The sequence below is a fragment of the Tauraco erythrolophus genome, chromosome 2, assembly GCF_009769465.1.
Source record: "Tauraco erythrolophus isolate bTauEry1 chromosome 2, bTauEry1.pri, whole genome shotgun sequence".
Taxonomy (NCBI): Eukaryota; Metazoa; Chordata; class Aves; order Musophagiformes; family Musophagidae; genus Tauraco; species Tauraco erythrolophus.
This window is the reverse complement of record NC_141466.1, coordinates 10,455,363-10,471,520: the sequence shown is the minus strand read 5'-3', so window position 1 is coordinate 10,471,520 and position 16,158 is coordinate 10,455,363. Positions and strand designations below refer to the sequence as shown.

Sequence of the window (16,158 nt, the reverse complement as noted above, 5' to 3'; positions counted from 1 at the left end):
ACTAAAAAAAAGTGTTAATTCTGGTCACGTCACACCTTAACAACAAGATTTGTTTCCAGATTTTAAGTTTCTGCCAGAATTCTTTTATTTGGTTTCCTAATCTTTCTTACAACAACCTCTTGTACATCATCATAACTTTAATTCTATAGAACAGGATGCTACATAGATTTGGGGAGGGGTTGGAGCAATAGGGATAAAGGGCTTGGGTCAGAAGGAAACTAATTTCATAAGCAATTTCAAACATACAACTTCAAAAGCTTTAAAACATTCTCCAGTTCCAAGGAAAGGCTGAGAAATTTCACTCTGGTTTACATGGCCAAGGACTACAGGAGCTCTTCTAGTTCCAGTGCCCAAGTGATAGCCCTAATGGTCAGTGATCCCCATGTCGTGTGATCCCGTGCCTGGTGCCTGAGCCCCTCCTTTTCTCACTCTTTAAACATGGACTACTTTGTTTTTATCATACTGCACTGACCTACCTGAAACCTAGATTAGCATCACTCATTTCAAACCACTGTAAATTAGTAACCCAGTTCTTTTTTGGAGTGGGTTTTTTCCTACCACTTACATAACCTTCTGCGATTTGCCAGCTTTATCACAGTCACATTTTCTTCATAAATTACATAGAACTGTTCCTGATAGGACCCAAATAGAAATGTTTATTGAATTAATTCATAAAAATGGTTTTAGAGATATCAGCCAGTTCTTCTCCATTTGAGTTGATTTTATTCTGGTTTCTTAATCAAAATGTTTTATATCAAATTAAATGCATTAGAGAAGAACAATATCGCCTTTATTAACCAAATCTGTAATCTAATTTTAAAAAACAAAGTTATTCTGACAAGATCAGTATTCCATAAACCTGTTGACTGTCTCTAATTATATTACTTTCTTAATTCTTCATTAATCAACCCTTGTATTGGCTGTTTCATTATTCTCTTTAGAATTAAAGTCAAAATGACAAGCTTTTAATTAATGGGGTGATCCTGATTCTTCGTGTCAGTATTTTTATTGTCTTTTTTCAGGTCATCTGGAATTTTTCAGGCCTGTTCCAGATTTTTTTTTTTTCTTTTAAAAAACAACAAACACAACCAGGTAACATTAAGAGTCCTGACAAGCCATTTTAGGATTCTGCACCTACTGATCACCTGAGGTGTAACTTGACATCAGCTTCTGCTTAATATGCTCCTCAAGTCACTGTTATAATGGAAGTTACTTCATTAGCATACCATACAAAAGCATCACCTGGTCTGTTCCCCCTCTCAGCACCAGCAGGAGGATTTACTGAGAGAAAATGAAGAAAGTGACATTCACTCAGTTCTGCCTCATGAAGTCTAGGTTCAAATTAGGAGGAAAGAATTATGCTGCCCACTTTTAAAATGAAACAAGTTTGAAAATATAAAAAGGCAAACAAGAATTAAATGAAAAATAAAGATTCATCTAGCAGAATAAAGCCCAAAGAATCAATGCTACTAAGAACCAGGGCTTTTGGGAAGCCTGTCCTAACCTCAGGAGGATGTTAATCTGAACTTTATCCAGATCTCACACTAGCATGAATGACATGATATTTTTCTGTAATGGCTTTGAAGGAGAAAGACGTATGGGAGAGACAGAAAAAATAATAAATACATTTGGGAAATCTCATTAATGTCCCTCCCCCCAGCACATGCTGCTGGTACTGCTTTCCTCTTCCATCTTCCACATCACCACTCCTGCTACTCACAGCCCTCCCTACCTACTCCATGACGTTCCACCGATGGTGCCAAAATAACAGTGAAAAATTAGTGTGCTTCCAAAACTGTACATTTAACTGCTGCAATGACCAGAGCAACTTTCAAAACCTTATTAAAATTTTCTCGGCTTAATTTTTAATGAAGTGATAAATGAAACTACAATAAAAGCCAGTCTGTTTTATTTATTTAGGTACTCACCAACTCACAAACACTACAAAAGTAATATTGCACTCCTAAACAGTTGAGAGACCTTTATCATGAAAGCAAACTAAATTAAATTATCAAGCACACTAATGAATCATACTATAAAAACATTTATTTCAGTTGAATTTAAAAATAGGAGTCACAGTTCAAGAAAGAGCTCCAGTCTTCTGAAAAGGTAAGATTATCTCAACCTGCAGTCATGTTCTTTGGAAGCGAACACAGACCGAAAATCTGTGAATATCAGTCCCCAAACACTGCAGAAGCTATAATCAGGCTCTGAGTTATCTGGCCCGGGTGCACCCCTAGCATTTTCGAGTGCTGCAATATGAATTATTGCCCACATCCATTCTTTTACAGCTGGAATGGGCGCCGTGGATTAATGTACTGCAATACATTTTCTTGCCACAGACAGTGCTCCTCTCGGAATTGTGATCTATTGACTAGTTACACGCTCTTTGGATAAATCACGACGGTCTCAGTGCTGTGGCATGATCCGCTCTGGGAAAAGCTGCCGAACAAGCCGAGGTGAGACAGGAGATGGAGGAATCGCTTGCAAGACAGTGGAACTCTGGATGCAGTTGGCAGCTGTTCCTTTTCCTCCCCTAGCCTCCATCACACAGCTGAAGCAGTATCCTGACTTAGCAGTGTCCTTCACCAGAAAGAGAGCCACTAACTTCAACTGAAGGACTTCCCTCAACTTGGTGGACTTTGCACTGAAGCCCTGACTGGCCAGCACGTGAGGTGCCAATGACCACAACCATGTTTTGCTGCGGGTAATTTGTCCCACCCTGCCCACTGGCAGAGACTTCTGGAAGAGGTCACTGTACACAACAGAGGCTTTGAAAAGTGGGTGGCCATGCCAGAGGAAACTACCTACCTAGGTCTGCTACTCTAACCCTAAGTGAACAGCATCAGTGTGATTTACTGCCGAACATGATCCTACACAAAAAAGAACTTGGCATGAACAAAGCTCATCCCAAAAATGAAGCCTGGGAGAACTCTAGAAACCCATGTCCCATCGTATAACATGGCACTCACAATGGCACAGGAAGAAAGTCTGCAGTTAGTGTAGAGGGAGATTGCAGCTGCAAATACTAAAATAAATGATACTAAGCAAGGCTGAGTATAGCAAACAAAAAAAGTTGAAAACTAATTTAGGGGAGGTCAGCGTCTGAACTTGCAGTTTACTGCCAATTCAACTGAGTCATCAGCACCGCGCTCCTTTGAAAAAGAGGATACCATGCTTAATTTACACAATCTGACAAGAACTTGGCTAGGCAGTCTGCCTGGTCTCCTGCTAGGTAACTCAGCTGCACTACGATCCTTTCTCATGGATATAAGCATCATTAGGATTCTATATGTGGTATGGGTATCTGCACAGTGGCAATCAGCACAATAAGCAGAGCACGGTCACACGTGCCAGCTGATGGTTCAAATCAGATAGCTCTCTCAATAACAATTCTGGTATTCAATGCTAAAGGGAATATGATTAAGTTCTTTAGTCCAAACTTTCTCCATTGTTTAAATACCTTTTTTTTTTTTTTTTTCCATATCATAGCCAACTGGTAAACCTATATGGAACATGAGACTGGTGCATTTGGTATCTGCTAGCGAGATCTTAAATGTTTCCAATTACTACCTGGCCAAAAGCCCAGAAACAGGCACAAGTGCCAAATGCATTTGTAAAAACAACAGCAACTTATAAATATTGGTGTAATGTGGGCCCTTCTGCAATGACAAATGTAAAACAATTTTTAAAAGTATCACGTTCATTTAGCTTCAAGTTGTTCAACTTTAGCTTATTCTAAAAAAGCGTTCAACTTGTAAACAACAAAAACATGAGTAATAAATACATGTAATTTAAGCACTCAAAATGTATTTAAGCTCTACTTGAAACTGTAAGTCTCTAATGATATCTACTTCGAGGAAAAAAAGGTAAAGATTCTGTTTGAAAGAGTGAAATAACTGCTTTGCTGTACAGGTAAACATTTTTCTCTATCCACTTAAAAAAAAAAAATAAATGATTGAAAATTATATATTTATCTCCACTTTTATTAGCTTCCAAAGATTTAAATAATTATTTCAGATATACTACTGCAAGAGACACAAACTAAGAGCACAGCTTATCCATTCAGTGCCCTATTTTCCAGAACCCTCCTGTGATGTTGACTGTACCCAATTTTATAAGCCCATTGCCTCACAAACCAACATCCTAAATTCTCAGGTACAGCTCACAGCAAAGCCTATAAATCCAGCATCCCACCTTGAACCCTCCACCTCCACACTCTGCAAGTGTAACAGGCAAACGACATCGACCACAGCAGCACTGTGTGCATCCCTCCGCAGCACACGCACATTCTGTATCGCACCGTCCCTTTCACTCCACTAATCTTAAAAATAAATTACAATTTTTAGGTAACCAAAGCAATATTTTAGTTCTCCAGATGGCCATGCAAGATCACCTTCTCAATGGCAACATTGCTGGGGTCCCTCTGTTAAAAATCCAAAGAAAATGAACAAAAAGCTTAAGCTTGCTTTTGTTTTTCCATGTTTCTCCATGCTTTACTACTTTTTTTTTGCTGGAGGGGAATTCAGCAGTATCCTGTATTCTGTGTATATTGTTTTTCAAATTAATAAATGTGCAAATTGTAAACAATCATTCTGTGCTTGAAAAAGGCAGGCAGAAAGCAGCCCAGCTACCAAGCCTTCAGCTGCAGGCGATCATACGCCGGTGCTGCACGGTCGAACCAGCATCTCTGCTACCGTGCCTGGAGGCTGTTACCGATAGCTAGGTGTCTGTGACAGATAATGATTTTGAACAACGAAATAATAATAAGAATACTAATAATTAATAATAATAATAATAATAATAATCTAATCAATACATATAGTTCCATTCTCAGCTCTGATAAAGCTATAAAGCTTCCCCTCCCCCTTACTCGTTTTATTATCAAAACCAAAGAACACAGGTAACAGTTTACTAAAACCAAGTAATTTGGAAAAAAATGAAACCACACAGGACTCTTTCTCCAACTGCTCTACAATTCATGTTTTACTGAAAATCACACCCTTGCACTGAACTTGAGTAAAGTAGGAGCGAGCAATTCCACTGTGTACATATATTAAGCTCTGGACAGGCTGAACTATTGACCTCCTTTGCCACTAAAATACCAGTTAATCATAAAACTGAGCTGTGAGCTGTTACTCAGAAGAAGCAGCAGCCAATGTAAGAGAGTAACTTCTAACTTACAGCTGATAAAGTAGGCTAAGTGGAACATTTTAGATTACCACATATTTTCTACACCCCGCCAAAGGAAAGGCAATCACAACTTAGAAGATATGCTGAGAAGGACAACACACCCCAAAGCCACAGAAAACAGCCTTAAGGACTACTTCTCATTAAAGTACTACCCTCTGCCTTTCGTTTTTCTTTTAAAACGCTTGAGAAGTGAATAATTTGAGCAATGACACCAGGCAAGAACCGTAGTCATACTGAAATAAAGTCCAAGTGCCCCACGAGGATTGATGGGGAAGAAGGAGCCTTCGGCATTAGCCGCTTGGAATTATTTGTGCCAAACCACATGCAGCCAGGAACACAAAGCCACGCGCGGCACCAACTTCACCTGTGCTTACAAATGGAAATACAAAGCATATATCTGGATCTTAAGGAGAATAATTTCAGAAAATGTTTTGCTTCACATGTTTTAGTCTTACTTTATCCATTTAAAGACACCCAGCGGTTTCATATTTTTGACTGCTCAGCACTACCTTTAATTGCAGACTGATAAAACAATGTAAAAGTTTTCTAGCAAAATGTTGTCACTCAGCTTCAGCGCAGGACAGATTACCTGGGAAATGCCAGGTAGACAAACAGGCTGTCAAAGGACTTTCAAGCAGCAGAAGAATTATCTCTTCATTAGAAAACAATTTTGTTTAGCATGAGCGGAAACATTTACTGAACGAGACACCAGACACTGGTTTTGCCATGAGGAGGACGGAAAATGATCTAAATACCTAATAATAAAAGTGCATGTCTGACACCGAGACAAGCACAGTCATCACCCAAATTGTTCAGAAGTAGGATACATCTACAGCAAAGCACAGGACAACTAATCAATAATTTGTTATTAAGAAATGTCATGAAATTAGGAATACTGAATGAATTATGGAAAAAATCATTTTCAATCTTCATTTGAAAACAACGCTAATATTTTCTTGGATATTAAATAAACAGAAAGCTGAATACTAACTCACTCTTACTCATGTGTCAGTGAGTTTGCCATCACTGCTACTTGGAATGTAAACATTAAAAACTCATCGGATCAACATCTGCTAATGTGTGCTTTTAAATCCGTATAGAGAGCAGCCAAACTTCATGCTGAAAATTCATTTATTTCCCGCCACTTCATTTGACGCTGAGCAGATAATCAATTATAATTTGTTTCAGAATTTGAACTAATACGGACGAAACTTACGGAAAGACAAAACTGATGCAGAACATCGAAAGAAGAGAGAGCATCTGTCTGAAAAATAACTGATCTTGTCAGAAACAAGAATTAGGAATAATTGAAGAATCTCCAGAAAGAAGATATTGCTGCAGAGATGTCATCTAATATAGCACAGTAAATCACCTGCCAGTCACTCGCACAATCCCAGCAGCAGCAGAGACTGCAGGGTGAGCTATTCCATTATTGGCTTTACCTTTTCTTATAAATCTTCTCTTTGGAAGAGACTAATTTTTATGTTTTTAGTTTGCTTTTTATGAGCAAAATATGAAAAAAAAAAAAATTCACAGTGATTTGGGCTCGCAGTCATCTTACAGTAGCCTTGGGAGAACACTGTGGAAAAGGAAGGTCGGCCTTCATTTTCCAGACAGGTGAGGAGGCAGCAGGACAACCTGCCGCTCAAGCCGGTGCCATCCCTGACTCATCCCTGGGCACGATCCTCCAGTCTCCACAACCCTTGCTGAATCACCTTTTTCTAATTGAAGCTGGTTAATAGCAACGTTTATTCACCTTCACTTTCATGGAATAAGAAGAACCAATCTTACTGCAAGATAAATAGCTCAAAATTTTATTATTATTGAAATAATATTGTCACGGAAGTTCAGCTTTTTCTTTTCAAGCATTTTTTTGATCTGGTTCGTTTCATTGTGGATTAAATTGAGTGGAAAATCTGTCTCAAGCCACACTAGATTTTGGTGCCTTGTATGTGTGTATTAAGTTAAAAACAAATAAAAAATAAAATCACACCCACAATAACACTGTTTCCCCTAACTGGCTTCTAAAAATACGCCACATAAATTATGACTTCCTTTTTTTTCCTTTCCCATTAAAAAGCTTTAGTCTGTCACACACTGTATAAATGAAATGATATTTTTTCAAGTGCTGGGAAAATACACCTGAACATTTGGGATTTGTTAGTCTTGGCTCAGTCTCTTTAAAACAGAAGCTGTTTTCAAACTCCTACTTTTTCAGAACAATGCCTGAACCAATCCAGCACAAGAAACCAGTGCTTTAACCTTACTTAGATCTCAATGACTGTCCTCTTAACTGATGGACACGCAGATCTTTTCACTTCACAGAAAAGACAGACGAGATTATAAATAAGATCACAAATTCAAAACAAACTTCCTTCAGTTTAGTCTTGCTTCAGCTGTGTGCCTCAGCTTCCAACGGTACTATGCCCAATTTCAAAAAAGACTGTCTAATTTTCTGGGATTCACATCTATTGATCTAGACTGCTTGAAGTTCTGGCTTCTGATACAGACCCTGACCCTCTTCCTTAAACAAAACGAATGGTCATCCATACATAGATAAGAATTTGCACAGCATTCCCACTGACTTCTGTCAGAAACTTGTGAAAAACATTTCATTTATATTTCTATTTTATATTTGCACACATGCACATAACACATGGAAAGCTGTAACTGCAGCTCTTCTTTCTTACTGTTTTAATGCAGTTTTGAATAGATGGTTATCAGCACTCTCCACTGAATCTAATATAGAGTAAACTTTAAAATACTGTCAGGCCTTAAAAACCCTGAGATTAGGGAAAAAAACCCACACTTTAATTCTTGCTTATTTGCCTCCCAGTCTGATGTTCAGATCTATAATTTTTCTCCTCTGCAACTATGAGACGTAGGTATTATCTTTCTTCTTAAGAAAGCTGAGATTAAAATAACTTCAAGTAGCTTTAGAAGGAATGGCATATAACACAAATTGGCAGTGCTTAATCTTCTTGGTGCTGGCCACACAGGGGCACTCTAAAAAACAAGAAGCAGTCTGCAGGATTCAGCAGCACATGATTTTGGTGGTGGTAGATCAAAAATAAAGAACACATTCTGTTAATATTTGCTATTGTATTTTAGGAGTTGTTAGAGATGCTGGCAGGCCATGTATATCTGCCTGGAAAAAAGAAAAAATACCCCAAAATACACTACGTTTTTTGTGTAATTCTGTTTCTTAAACAGATTCTTCTTCCATGCAAGTACCTTTATGTGCAAGTTTACTTAAAGTGCAAGTGAAAATATGAAGGTGAGAAAACAGGAGGTTTTTTCTTTCTAGAAATGAGAACATCTCCTTCCTCACATGAGGCTAAGTAAAATGTTTTCTTAGCTTTTTAACATCCCACCTCCTAACCTACTTCCCAGGGTTAGCAAACAGCAATCTAGACAGTGACTGCACAAAGCAAGAGACACAGCAAATCCACACTGGCCCAGATCCTTAGGCATCCTGTGGGTGACAGAACCTTTAAGTTCTCCTACAAGTTAATAAGAGCCAACAACCCCACCAACCAATGAAATCATTAAATAAACAGTTTTGTGTGGTTGTATTTCAAAGCAGTACTCACCTGCACATTTGGTCCTGGTGATAAGCGGTGGTCCTGGCTGCCCAGTACCACCTTCGCCTGGTCTGGTGAGCAGGACCCGAATCTCATACTCGGTGTCGGGGTCCAAGTGCCAGAGCTTGTAAGTCGGCGCGTTGACGGCATGGGTTTCGGTCCAGGTCCCAGATGTCATTCGGTACTCCACTTCTTTCAGGATAATGGGTCCGTCCCCGATGATTGAGTTGGCATTGAGCTGAATGAGCAAGTACGTGGGCCCAACGCCCAGCAGCTGCGGGGGTGCTATCGGCCTAGGTGGCTCTGGAGGGGAGACAAAAAAAGGAAAGCCAGCGATAAAACTAAAGCTGAAAAACTCATTAAGAAGAGGGCTCTTTCCACAGAAAAGTTGTCAAGTTTTGGTCAGCAAAGATTTCAAAACTCAAAAGCAAAATCAAACTGACATCAATAAAGGAGAGCTGAGGAGAATTTCAGCTAATGGAAGCGAGTGGTGCACCACTGGCATCCACCAGTGCTATTTTATCCATTTAAAAATCTCAGGTAGGGACTACAAAATCCTATCTGATTTATATATTGCTGCTACTTAACATTTTTTTCTGAAAAACACCTGAGTTCACGCTTATATAATTCACTAGGGCAATAACTCCAGATTTTCAGAAACATAACTGATTTGCTTTTATTGACAGAAGCCACATATGTATTTTCCTTAAAGAAACAGTTGCAATAGTTGATACACCAGCCCTGCACAGAATATTTTTAAAAATGAATATCACTGCAGTTCATTTCAATCCCACCAGATGAAGTCAGGGTAAAAGACACAGATGCCTGTTACAGGCATTTGGAATACTTAGAACGGAGCAAAATTTCCAGGAGAATGACAAAAATAAAGATATTTTGTTCTTCAAAAATTTACTACCGATTTAGAAACTCAAACAATAGGATGTATGTTGCCTTTTGTATTCCTCTGTTCTCATCAGCTTCTGCCTGCCTAAATATTTCAACACAGCTGCAAAATGAAAGACCAGACGGGGAGGTGAGGTCCCCCTTACCCCGAGAAATGTTTACGTAGAGAAGCAGCACGCTGCCTCGGCACGATTTATTTTAAGAAACAAATCACAAGCAACATGTACTTTTCTAATAAAATGAATCCACTGATAAACACGGAAGGTTCATTTTCATTCCAGATGGCTCATATTTCAACTAATTTGTTTCAGTTAATTAGGCAACAATGCTACATTCAATGCACACAGGGGTTTCGCACAGCAGCGATGCAGAACTAACAACGCTGCAACTCTGAGCAGGTAGAGCGATCTCATGGCCGGTACATTAAAAATAACATTTAACTCCAGACCATAAGATACCCCTGGGAGGCTGGGGGCCCTTCTCAGCACCGCTCCCCCCACCCCTCTGCACAAGAGAAGCCAAGACACAGAAGCATTGCACATATTCTGCCTCCCAGGAATGAGCCCACCAGTGCCACTGACAGAACCCGTGGGGAGTGGTGATGGAGGGGCTCACAGGGAGCCTCCCAGACCTCCTTCGACATCTCATCCTCCCTGCACGATGAAGTTCAGCCAACGACTCCCTGGTTCTCTACGTCCAGCAGTAAAGTTTTCCCTCCGGACACCAGAGCTGGCTCCCAACAGTGCATTTACCAGCTCTGTAAGTGACCAAGTTTCCCATGTTTTGGTACAAAAGGATTTCTTGCAGGCTTTTTTTTCTGAATCAGCTGTGTCTTAAGCCACTCGGTTTGAAGATCAGGGAATCGGAGAACATACCACAGCGGCAGCGAGCAGAGCTCACTTTCTCCTCCTGGAGTGAATAGGTGAACACTCCAAGGTGTTCCCGTTTCTGCTACAGGATATACAAAACTCCAGAAAGTATCTCAATTAATTATTAACGTGTTTTACCCTGTTTTGGCAAGAAATGTGCATACGAACTAATTTAGATCCCTACCTGCATCAAAGCTCAAAAACGCAGCTGGGCTTAATGAGGGCAGTTTATTTGCTGCAGAACTAACACATTAAATGTCAAACTAATGAATTCTAAGGTCAGTGTGTATTATGGCAGAAAACATAAACGTTGATGAGCATGATACACTACCAAGTCTGAAACCTCTAAAACATAAAGCTATGTTTAGAAGTATACACTTTGATTAAGAGCACGATTATCACAAATGTAACCTCACATTAATGAGACTAATATACCATTGCATATTAAATTTTTATGTTAAGAGGTAAAGTGTATTCTTATATTAGCATATGCATTTTGGGTTTAAGCTCTTGAGGACAAGGAGACTTATTTATAAAGTCTCTCCCAGTTCCAATAAATTATGCATGAATTTTAATCAGTTAGCAAATGAACAAGTAATTGGTCTGCAGCATTATTAATATTCTTCATAATACAATATACTATCAGAACCAGAGGTGAGGTACAACCAGAAATCCCAAAAGTATACTAAGTATCAACTGAAGCACGCAATCCCAATATACCAGATAAACTTTTCTGATGTTACTCAATTAACCTTCTATTAATTATTCTCATTTGTTATCCTATAACCAGATCCATCAAATACTTCCCAATTATAATTTCAATTCCCATAATTTCCTTTTATATATACAGCAACCTGTATATATAAAACCTGTTTAAAAATTGTCACTGATAACTAGAAAACAGAAAAAAGCCACTATTACTGGTTTGGTTGCCATTCCCATAGCAAATAGCATATATTTCAACAATACTCCTCTTTCGATGGGTTTTTAAACACAATTTACATCCTTAAAGGAAGCAATGGTGCTAGCTTTTCACTCTAGCAATCTGGGTCCACTTAATAGTAAATAATACAGTTTCAGAGTGTCCTGAGAAGACAGTCTGCCAAAACCAAAAAACCTTTTCTATGAGGCATGGGAGAAAAAAGTAAAAACACCAACAGAGATGGGTGAAAGGGAGCCCCAGAGAAAATCACCCTCTCAGGTATTTGGCCTGGTTCATGAACAATATCAAAACTCAGCTTCAGTCAAGCTAAGTGGCAGCTCTGGAGTTCAGAGCCTGGATCAGAGGTAGCGTTGCAGGAAGCTGAGGCTCAACCATCACCGCAGCCTCCCTCCTGCCTGGCCCTGCCAAGACACTCTGCCTGCGGATGGCCGCTACGGCAAATGCATTTCTTGGCTTCCAGTCACCCACACTTGCAGCCAGGTCAGGCAGCATGATGACCTCCCTCCATCCCCTCCACTGCCCCGGTCACCGCAACCAAACCGGGGAACTGTACCCTTTATTTCTGTCAGGAAAAAACAAATGACCAACCAAACAACATCTCCCTTAATTATTTTGAGCACATGTGGTTAAGGCACAGAGTATTCCTAGAAGCAATTTTCATGAGCATGGTTCCCCTTTTCTCAGCCATGAACCCTCTGTGAATAGCCATAAAGGTTGTAAACAGCGTTTTATGAAAAAACATTTCAACCCATGGATGTTTTATTAACACATCAGTAGAATCATGGTTCCAACAGGTATTGAAAACACACGTGCTAAACAGTTTGAACAAAGACCCTGCATGGTTTGTTTCATTTCTTCCTTTGCTAAGCACAAACGTTAGAATCCCTTTTCCAGTGTGACTAGTTTAATTACGACTCATTTTCTGGCTGTATTTTTTAGCCCGTGCTTAAAGGTGTTAAATCTGATGAAATTCTTTCCAGTACACACGGCCACTAACATCTCTGAAAGACTATATGAAAAGCACACTTGCACATCTGCAAGACGTTACAGAAATGAAAGTATTTTCATGCATAGCATTTCGCAGTATTTGGCCCGTTCTCATTTTGACATAAAATGCCCACAGCCAAGTTAATCAAAAATTAAGACTGACATTTCATCAGTACAAAGCTCCCATTCTGCTGAGCTACTAGCAGTACATTATGCTCACATCAGTACGTATATGGCATTATATATTAAACACACTGTGATGTTTAGGCACCAATGACTAGACTAAGCATGCAGCATCAACCCAGCTATAAGTCTTCCTACAGTTGTGCAGTTGTGTCATATTCTTAATGCTAAATATCGTATGCAAATAATTATGCATTCATAGACAGAAAAAAAACAGAAAAGGTCACTAGTGTTACTAGTACAGTAACTAGTATGCATAAAACTTCCTGTATTCCCAAGTAACATATGCATACTATGTTGCTTAATACTATTTACCCAGCCTGGGGGACAATAGCCCTACTACATTGCCCTTCAAGACTAAACACCTCCTAAATTTGTTTATGGCAAAATAATGCCACCCATGGCATGGGAGTTGGAATTAGATGATCTTTAAGGTCCCTTTCAACCCAAACCACTCTATGATGCTATGATAAATTTAAAATAAAGGGAGTTTCATTAGTATCTTAATGGCAGTTACATTCTGTTATTAATCAGTTCAAAGGCTGGGGGGGGGTGGCGGGGGGTGCGGGATCAACTCAAATCAGAAACCTAGAAGTTCTTTTGCTTTGCAGGAAAAGCTGATACTGGGTGCATGTTTGATAAAATCTTATTTATTTACATGAAGTCAAGTTTTGCTGAGCGTAACATGTACCTGTCACAGAAGACTCTTGCCTGGCTCACAGGAGAACGGTTTGGAGAGATGGGAAGGAGAGGGCTGGTCACCACACAGCCCAACCATGGAAGATAGGTGGACACCTTCATGCTTGCCACTCTCCGTCCCCTTCCTGTCTTGCATGGAGCCTCCACACATTAATATCCTGCATGCTCCTTCTGCTTAGAATCATAGAATTGTCTGGTTGGAAGAGACCTTCAAGATCATCGAGTCCAACCATTCACCCTGCACTGTCAGGGTCCCTAAACCATGTTGCTCAACACCAAATCCACACAGTTTTTAAACACCTCCAGGGATGGGGACTCCACCACCTCCCTGGGAAGCCTGTTCCAATACTTCACAACCCTCTCTGTAAAGAAATTCTTCCTGATATCTAACCTAAATTTCCCCTGGCATAACTTGAGGCCATTCCCTCTCGTCCCGTCATTCATAACGTGGGAGGAGACTTCCTTTCAGGTAATTGTAGAGAGCGATAAGGTCCCCCCTGAGCCTCCTCTTCTCCAGACTAAACAGTCCCAGCTCCTTCAGCCGCTCCTCATAGGACAAGTTCTCAAACGTGTGCAGCGTGCTTCCCTCTGGTGACAGCATGTTCAGCCTTCTGGATTAAATACCTTAGATGAAGCTGTATGGCTGCTATGCTGATGGGTATCAACAGTTTAACCCAATACATATAGCAGGGGTTAATCATAGAGCTGCTCTGTACGGCTTCCTGAGGAGGGGACGTGGAGAGGGAGGTGCTGATCTCTTCTTACACGGAAGATCATCCCTGGAAGTGTTCAAGGCCAGGTTAGATGAGGCTTTGGGCAACCTGGTATAGTGGAGGGTTTCCCTGCTCATGGCAGGGGGGTTGGAACTAGATGATCTTTGAGGTCCCTTCCAACCCTAACCATTCTATGATTCTATGATCTAGTGATAGGATGCCTGGGAATGGTTTACAACTGTGTCAGAGGAGGTTTAGACTGGACCTTAGGAAGCATTTGTTTACCAAGAGGGTGGTCAAACACTAGAACAGGCTTCCCAGAGAGGCAGTTGATATCCCAAGCCTTTCAGTGTTTAAGAGGCACTTGGACAATGCCCTTAATAACAAGCTTTAAATTTTGGTCAGCTCTGAAGTGGTCAGGCAATTGGACTGGATGATCATTGTAGGTCCCTTCCAACTGAAATATTCTATACTATAAGAAGCTTATTTTTTAACAAGCATATCATAATAAAGCATTCATTTTTTAAAAGAAGTCCAACATCAGCCTCACCTCTCCAGAAATTAAATCAGTATATTATCTACACCAGAAACTGTCAAGAAAGCAGGTATTTCAAAATAATCCAAATTTCTTTAAGATTTTTCATAATTCAGAGAAACAAACAAAACCAATTCACAGTAAAACAGCCAATACTGGATGTTCCAGGGAGTACAGCAGAGATGCCTCCAGAAATGACTCAAGACTGACTCAGCTCCCACCTAGATCAAACTCATTTCCTCTTCTAGGGCAATTTGTTACAAAGCTGTTTAAGAAATACCTGCACATTTCTTGTGAGTACTCTGGATTTCTAGTTCACGTTCAGTGGCTGTGTATATTAGAGCACGATCTTTGCCCTGTGAAGCCCCCTGGGACCAGAGGCCCTGGGGAGTGCTAGCTGAGATACCCAAGGTTTCTGGAAAGAGCCAGGGCACACAGGCCAAGCGGAAAACCCCTGCTTCCCAGGAGCTGGCCCCATGCAGAAGCGTGCTGGTGCATCTGTGCTGGGCTCCAGATTGCACACGGAGATGTTGTGGCAAAGCTGTGTCAGAAGACCCACGGCATGGAGCCAGAAGAGCACTGGGAAGCAGGCTGCCAATCCCATGCAACAGCTATGCTGTTTCAGTACTCCTCGTGTACTGGAAGACTACATATGGCTTTAGGGATTCACATGTTTTAAAAAATATTGAAAAACTGAAGAACCAGGAACGTTTGTTCAAGAGTCGGGAAAATGTATGAGATTTAGGAGAAAGAATTATGGCAATCAAGTACTTGCAAGGAAATAAAATTCTCAGTCTTAAAAGCTGGTTAATCCAATGGAAAAAAAAGAATTAACAAGAAACAGTGACTGAAAGCTTAAATTCAAATATGGTATTAAGCCACAAATTTAACAGTGAGAATAGTAACTGAAGAGCAATAACTGGTAATACTGTGGGAAATTCTGCATTCTCTATCTGAGTGTTTTCAATCAAGGCTGGATGTCTTCTTATAAATTATATGTTAGGGGGAAAAAAATAGAAGATGATAACAATACGCAAGGCTCTGAAGAAGTACAACTAAAAGAAATTATGTGGTTGTGAAGATGGTCACAAAATAAGCTATGAGAAGTTTTGAGGATAAAAACAAACCATGAAGATTTTCAGCACGGATACCAGGTTCCTTTTACTTTTAGAAAAATCATCCCACATGTGGCATATCTCTAATATGAACTAGAAATATTCTCATCCAGCTGTCCCAAATGGTTAGGAAGTACCGCTCTGCTAGAAAAAAAATTTCAAGATTTAAGACAAAAAGGTTTATTTTGGACTTGTGCATGCCTGAAAGGACACCTGGCTGTCTTCTATGCCGACAGCAGCCTGACAAGACCTGTCGCCCTCAGCGCCAACAAAAGCTGTATTAACACAAACGGGGCTTTGCCAAGCAAGAGAAGCAGCATTACAGAAAGCAGCACTTGCCTGATGAGAAATTCTTCTGCTTAGTTCAAAAAGCAGGTTAACGCAAGGGATTGAGGGATCACAAGCTGAAAGCACAGATCTGACTAACAGCAGAG

At 40.1% G+C, this 16,158-nt stretch overlaps 1 protein-coding gene across 1 annotated transcript in view; it reads right to left on the bottom strand.

The window, feature by feature from the left end:
* PTPRK (protein tyrosine phosphatase receptor type K) overlaps positions 1 to 16,158 on the bottom strand; it is a 439,897-nt gene that overhangs the window by 166,835 nt on the left and 256,904 nt on the right. The window contains exon 7 of the mRNA XM_086631964.1: positions 8,787 to 9,080. Coding sequence (XP_086488090.1) covers positions 8,787 to 9,080 — 294 coding nt within the window. The remainder of the gene's footprint in view (positions 1 to 8,786; positions 9,081 to 16,158) is intronic.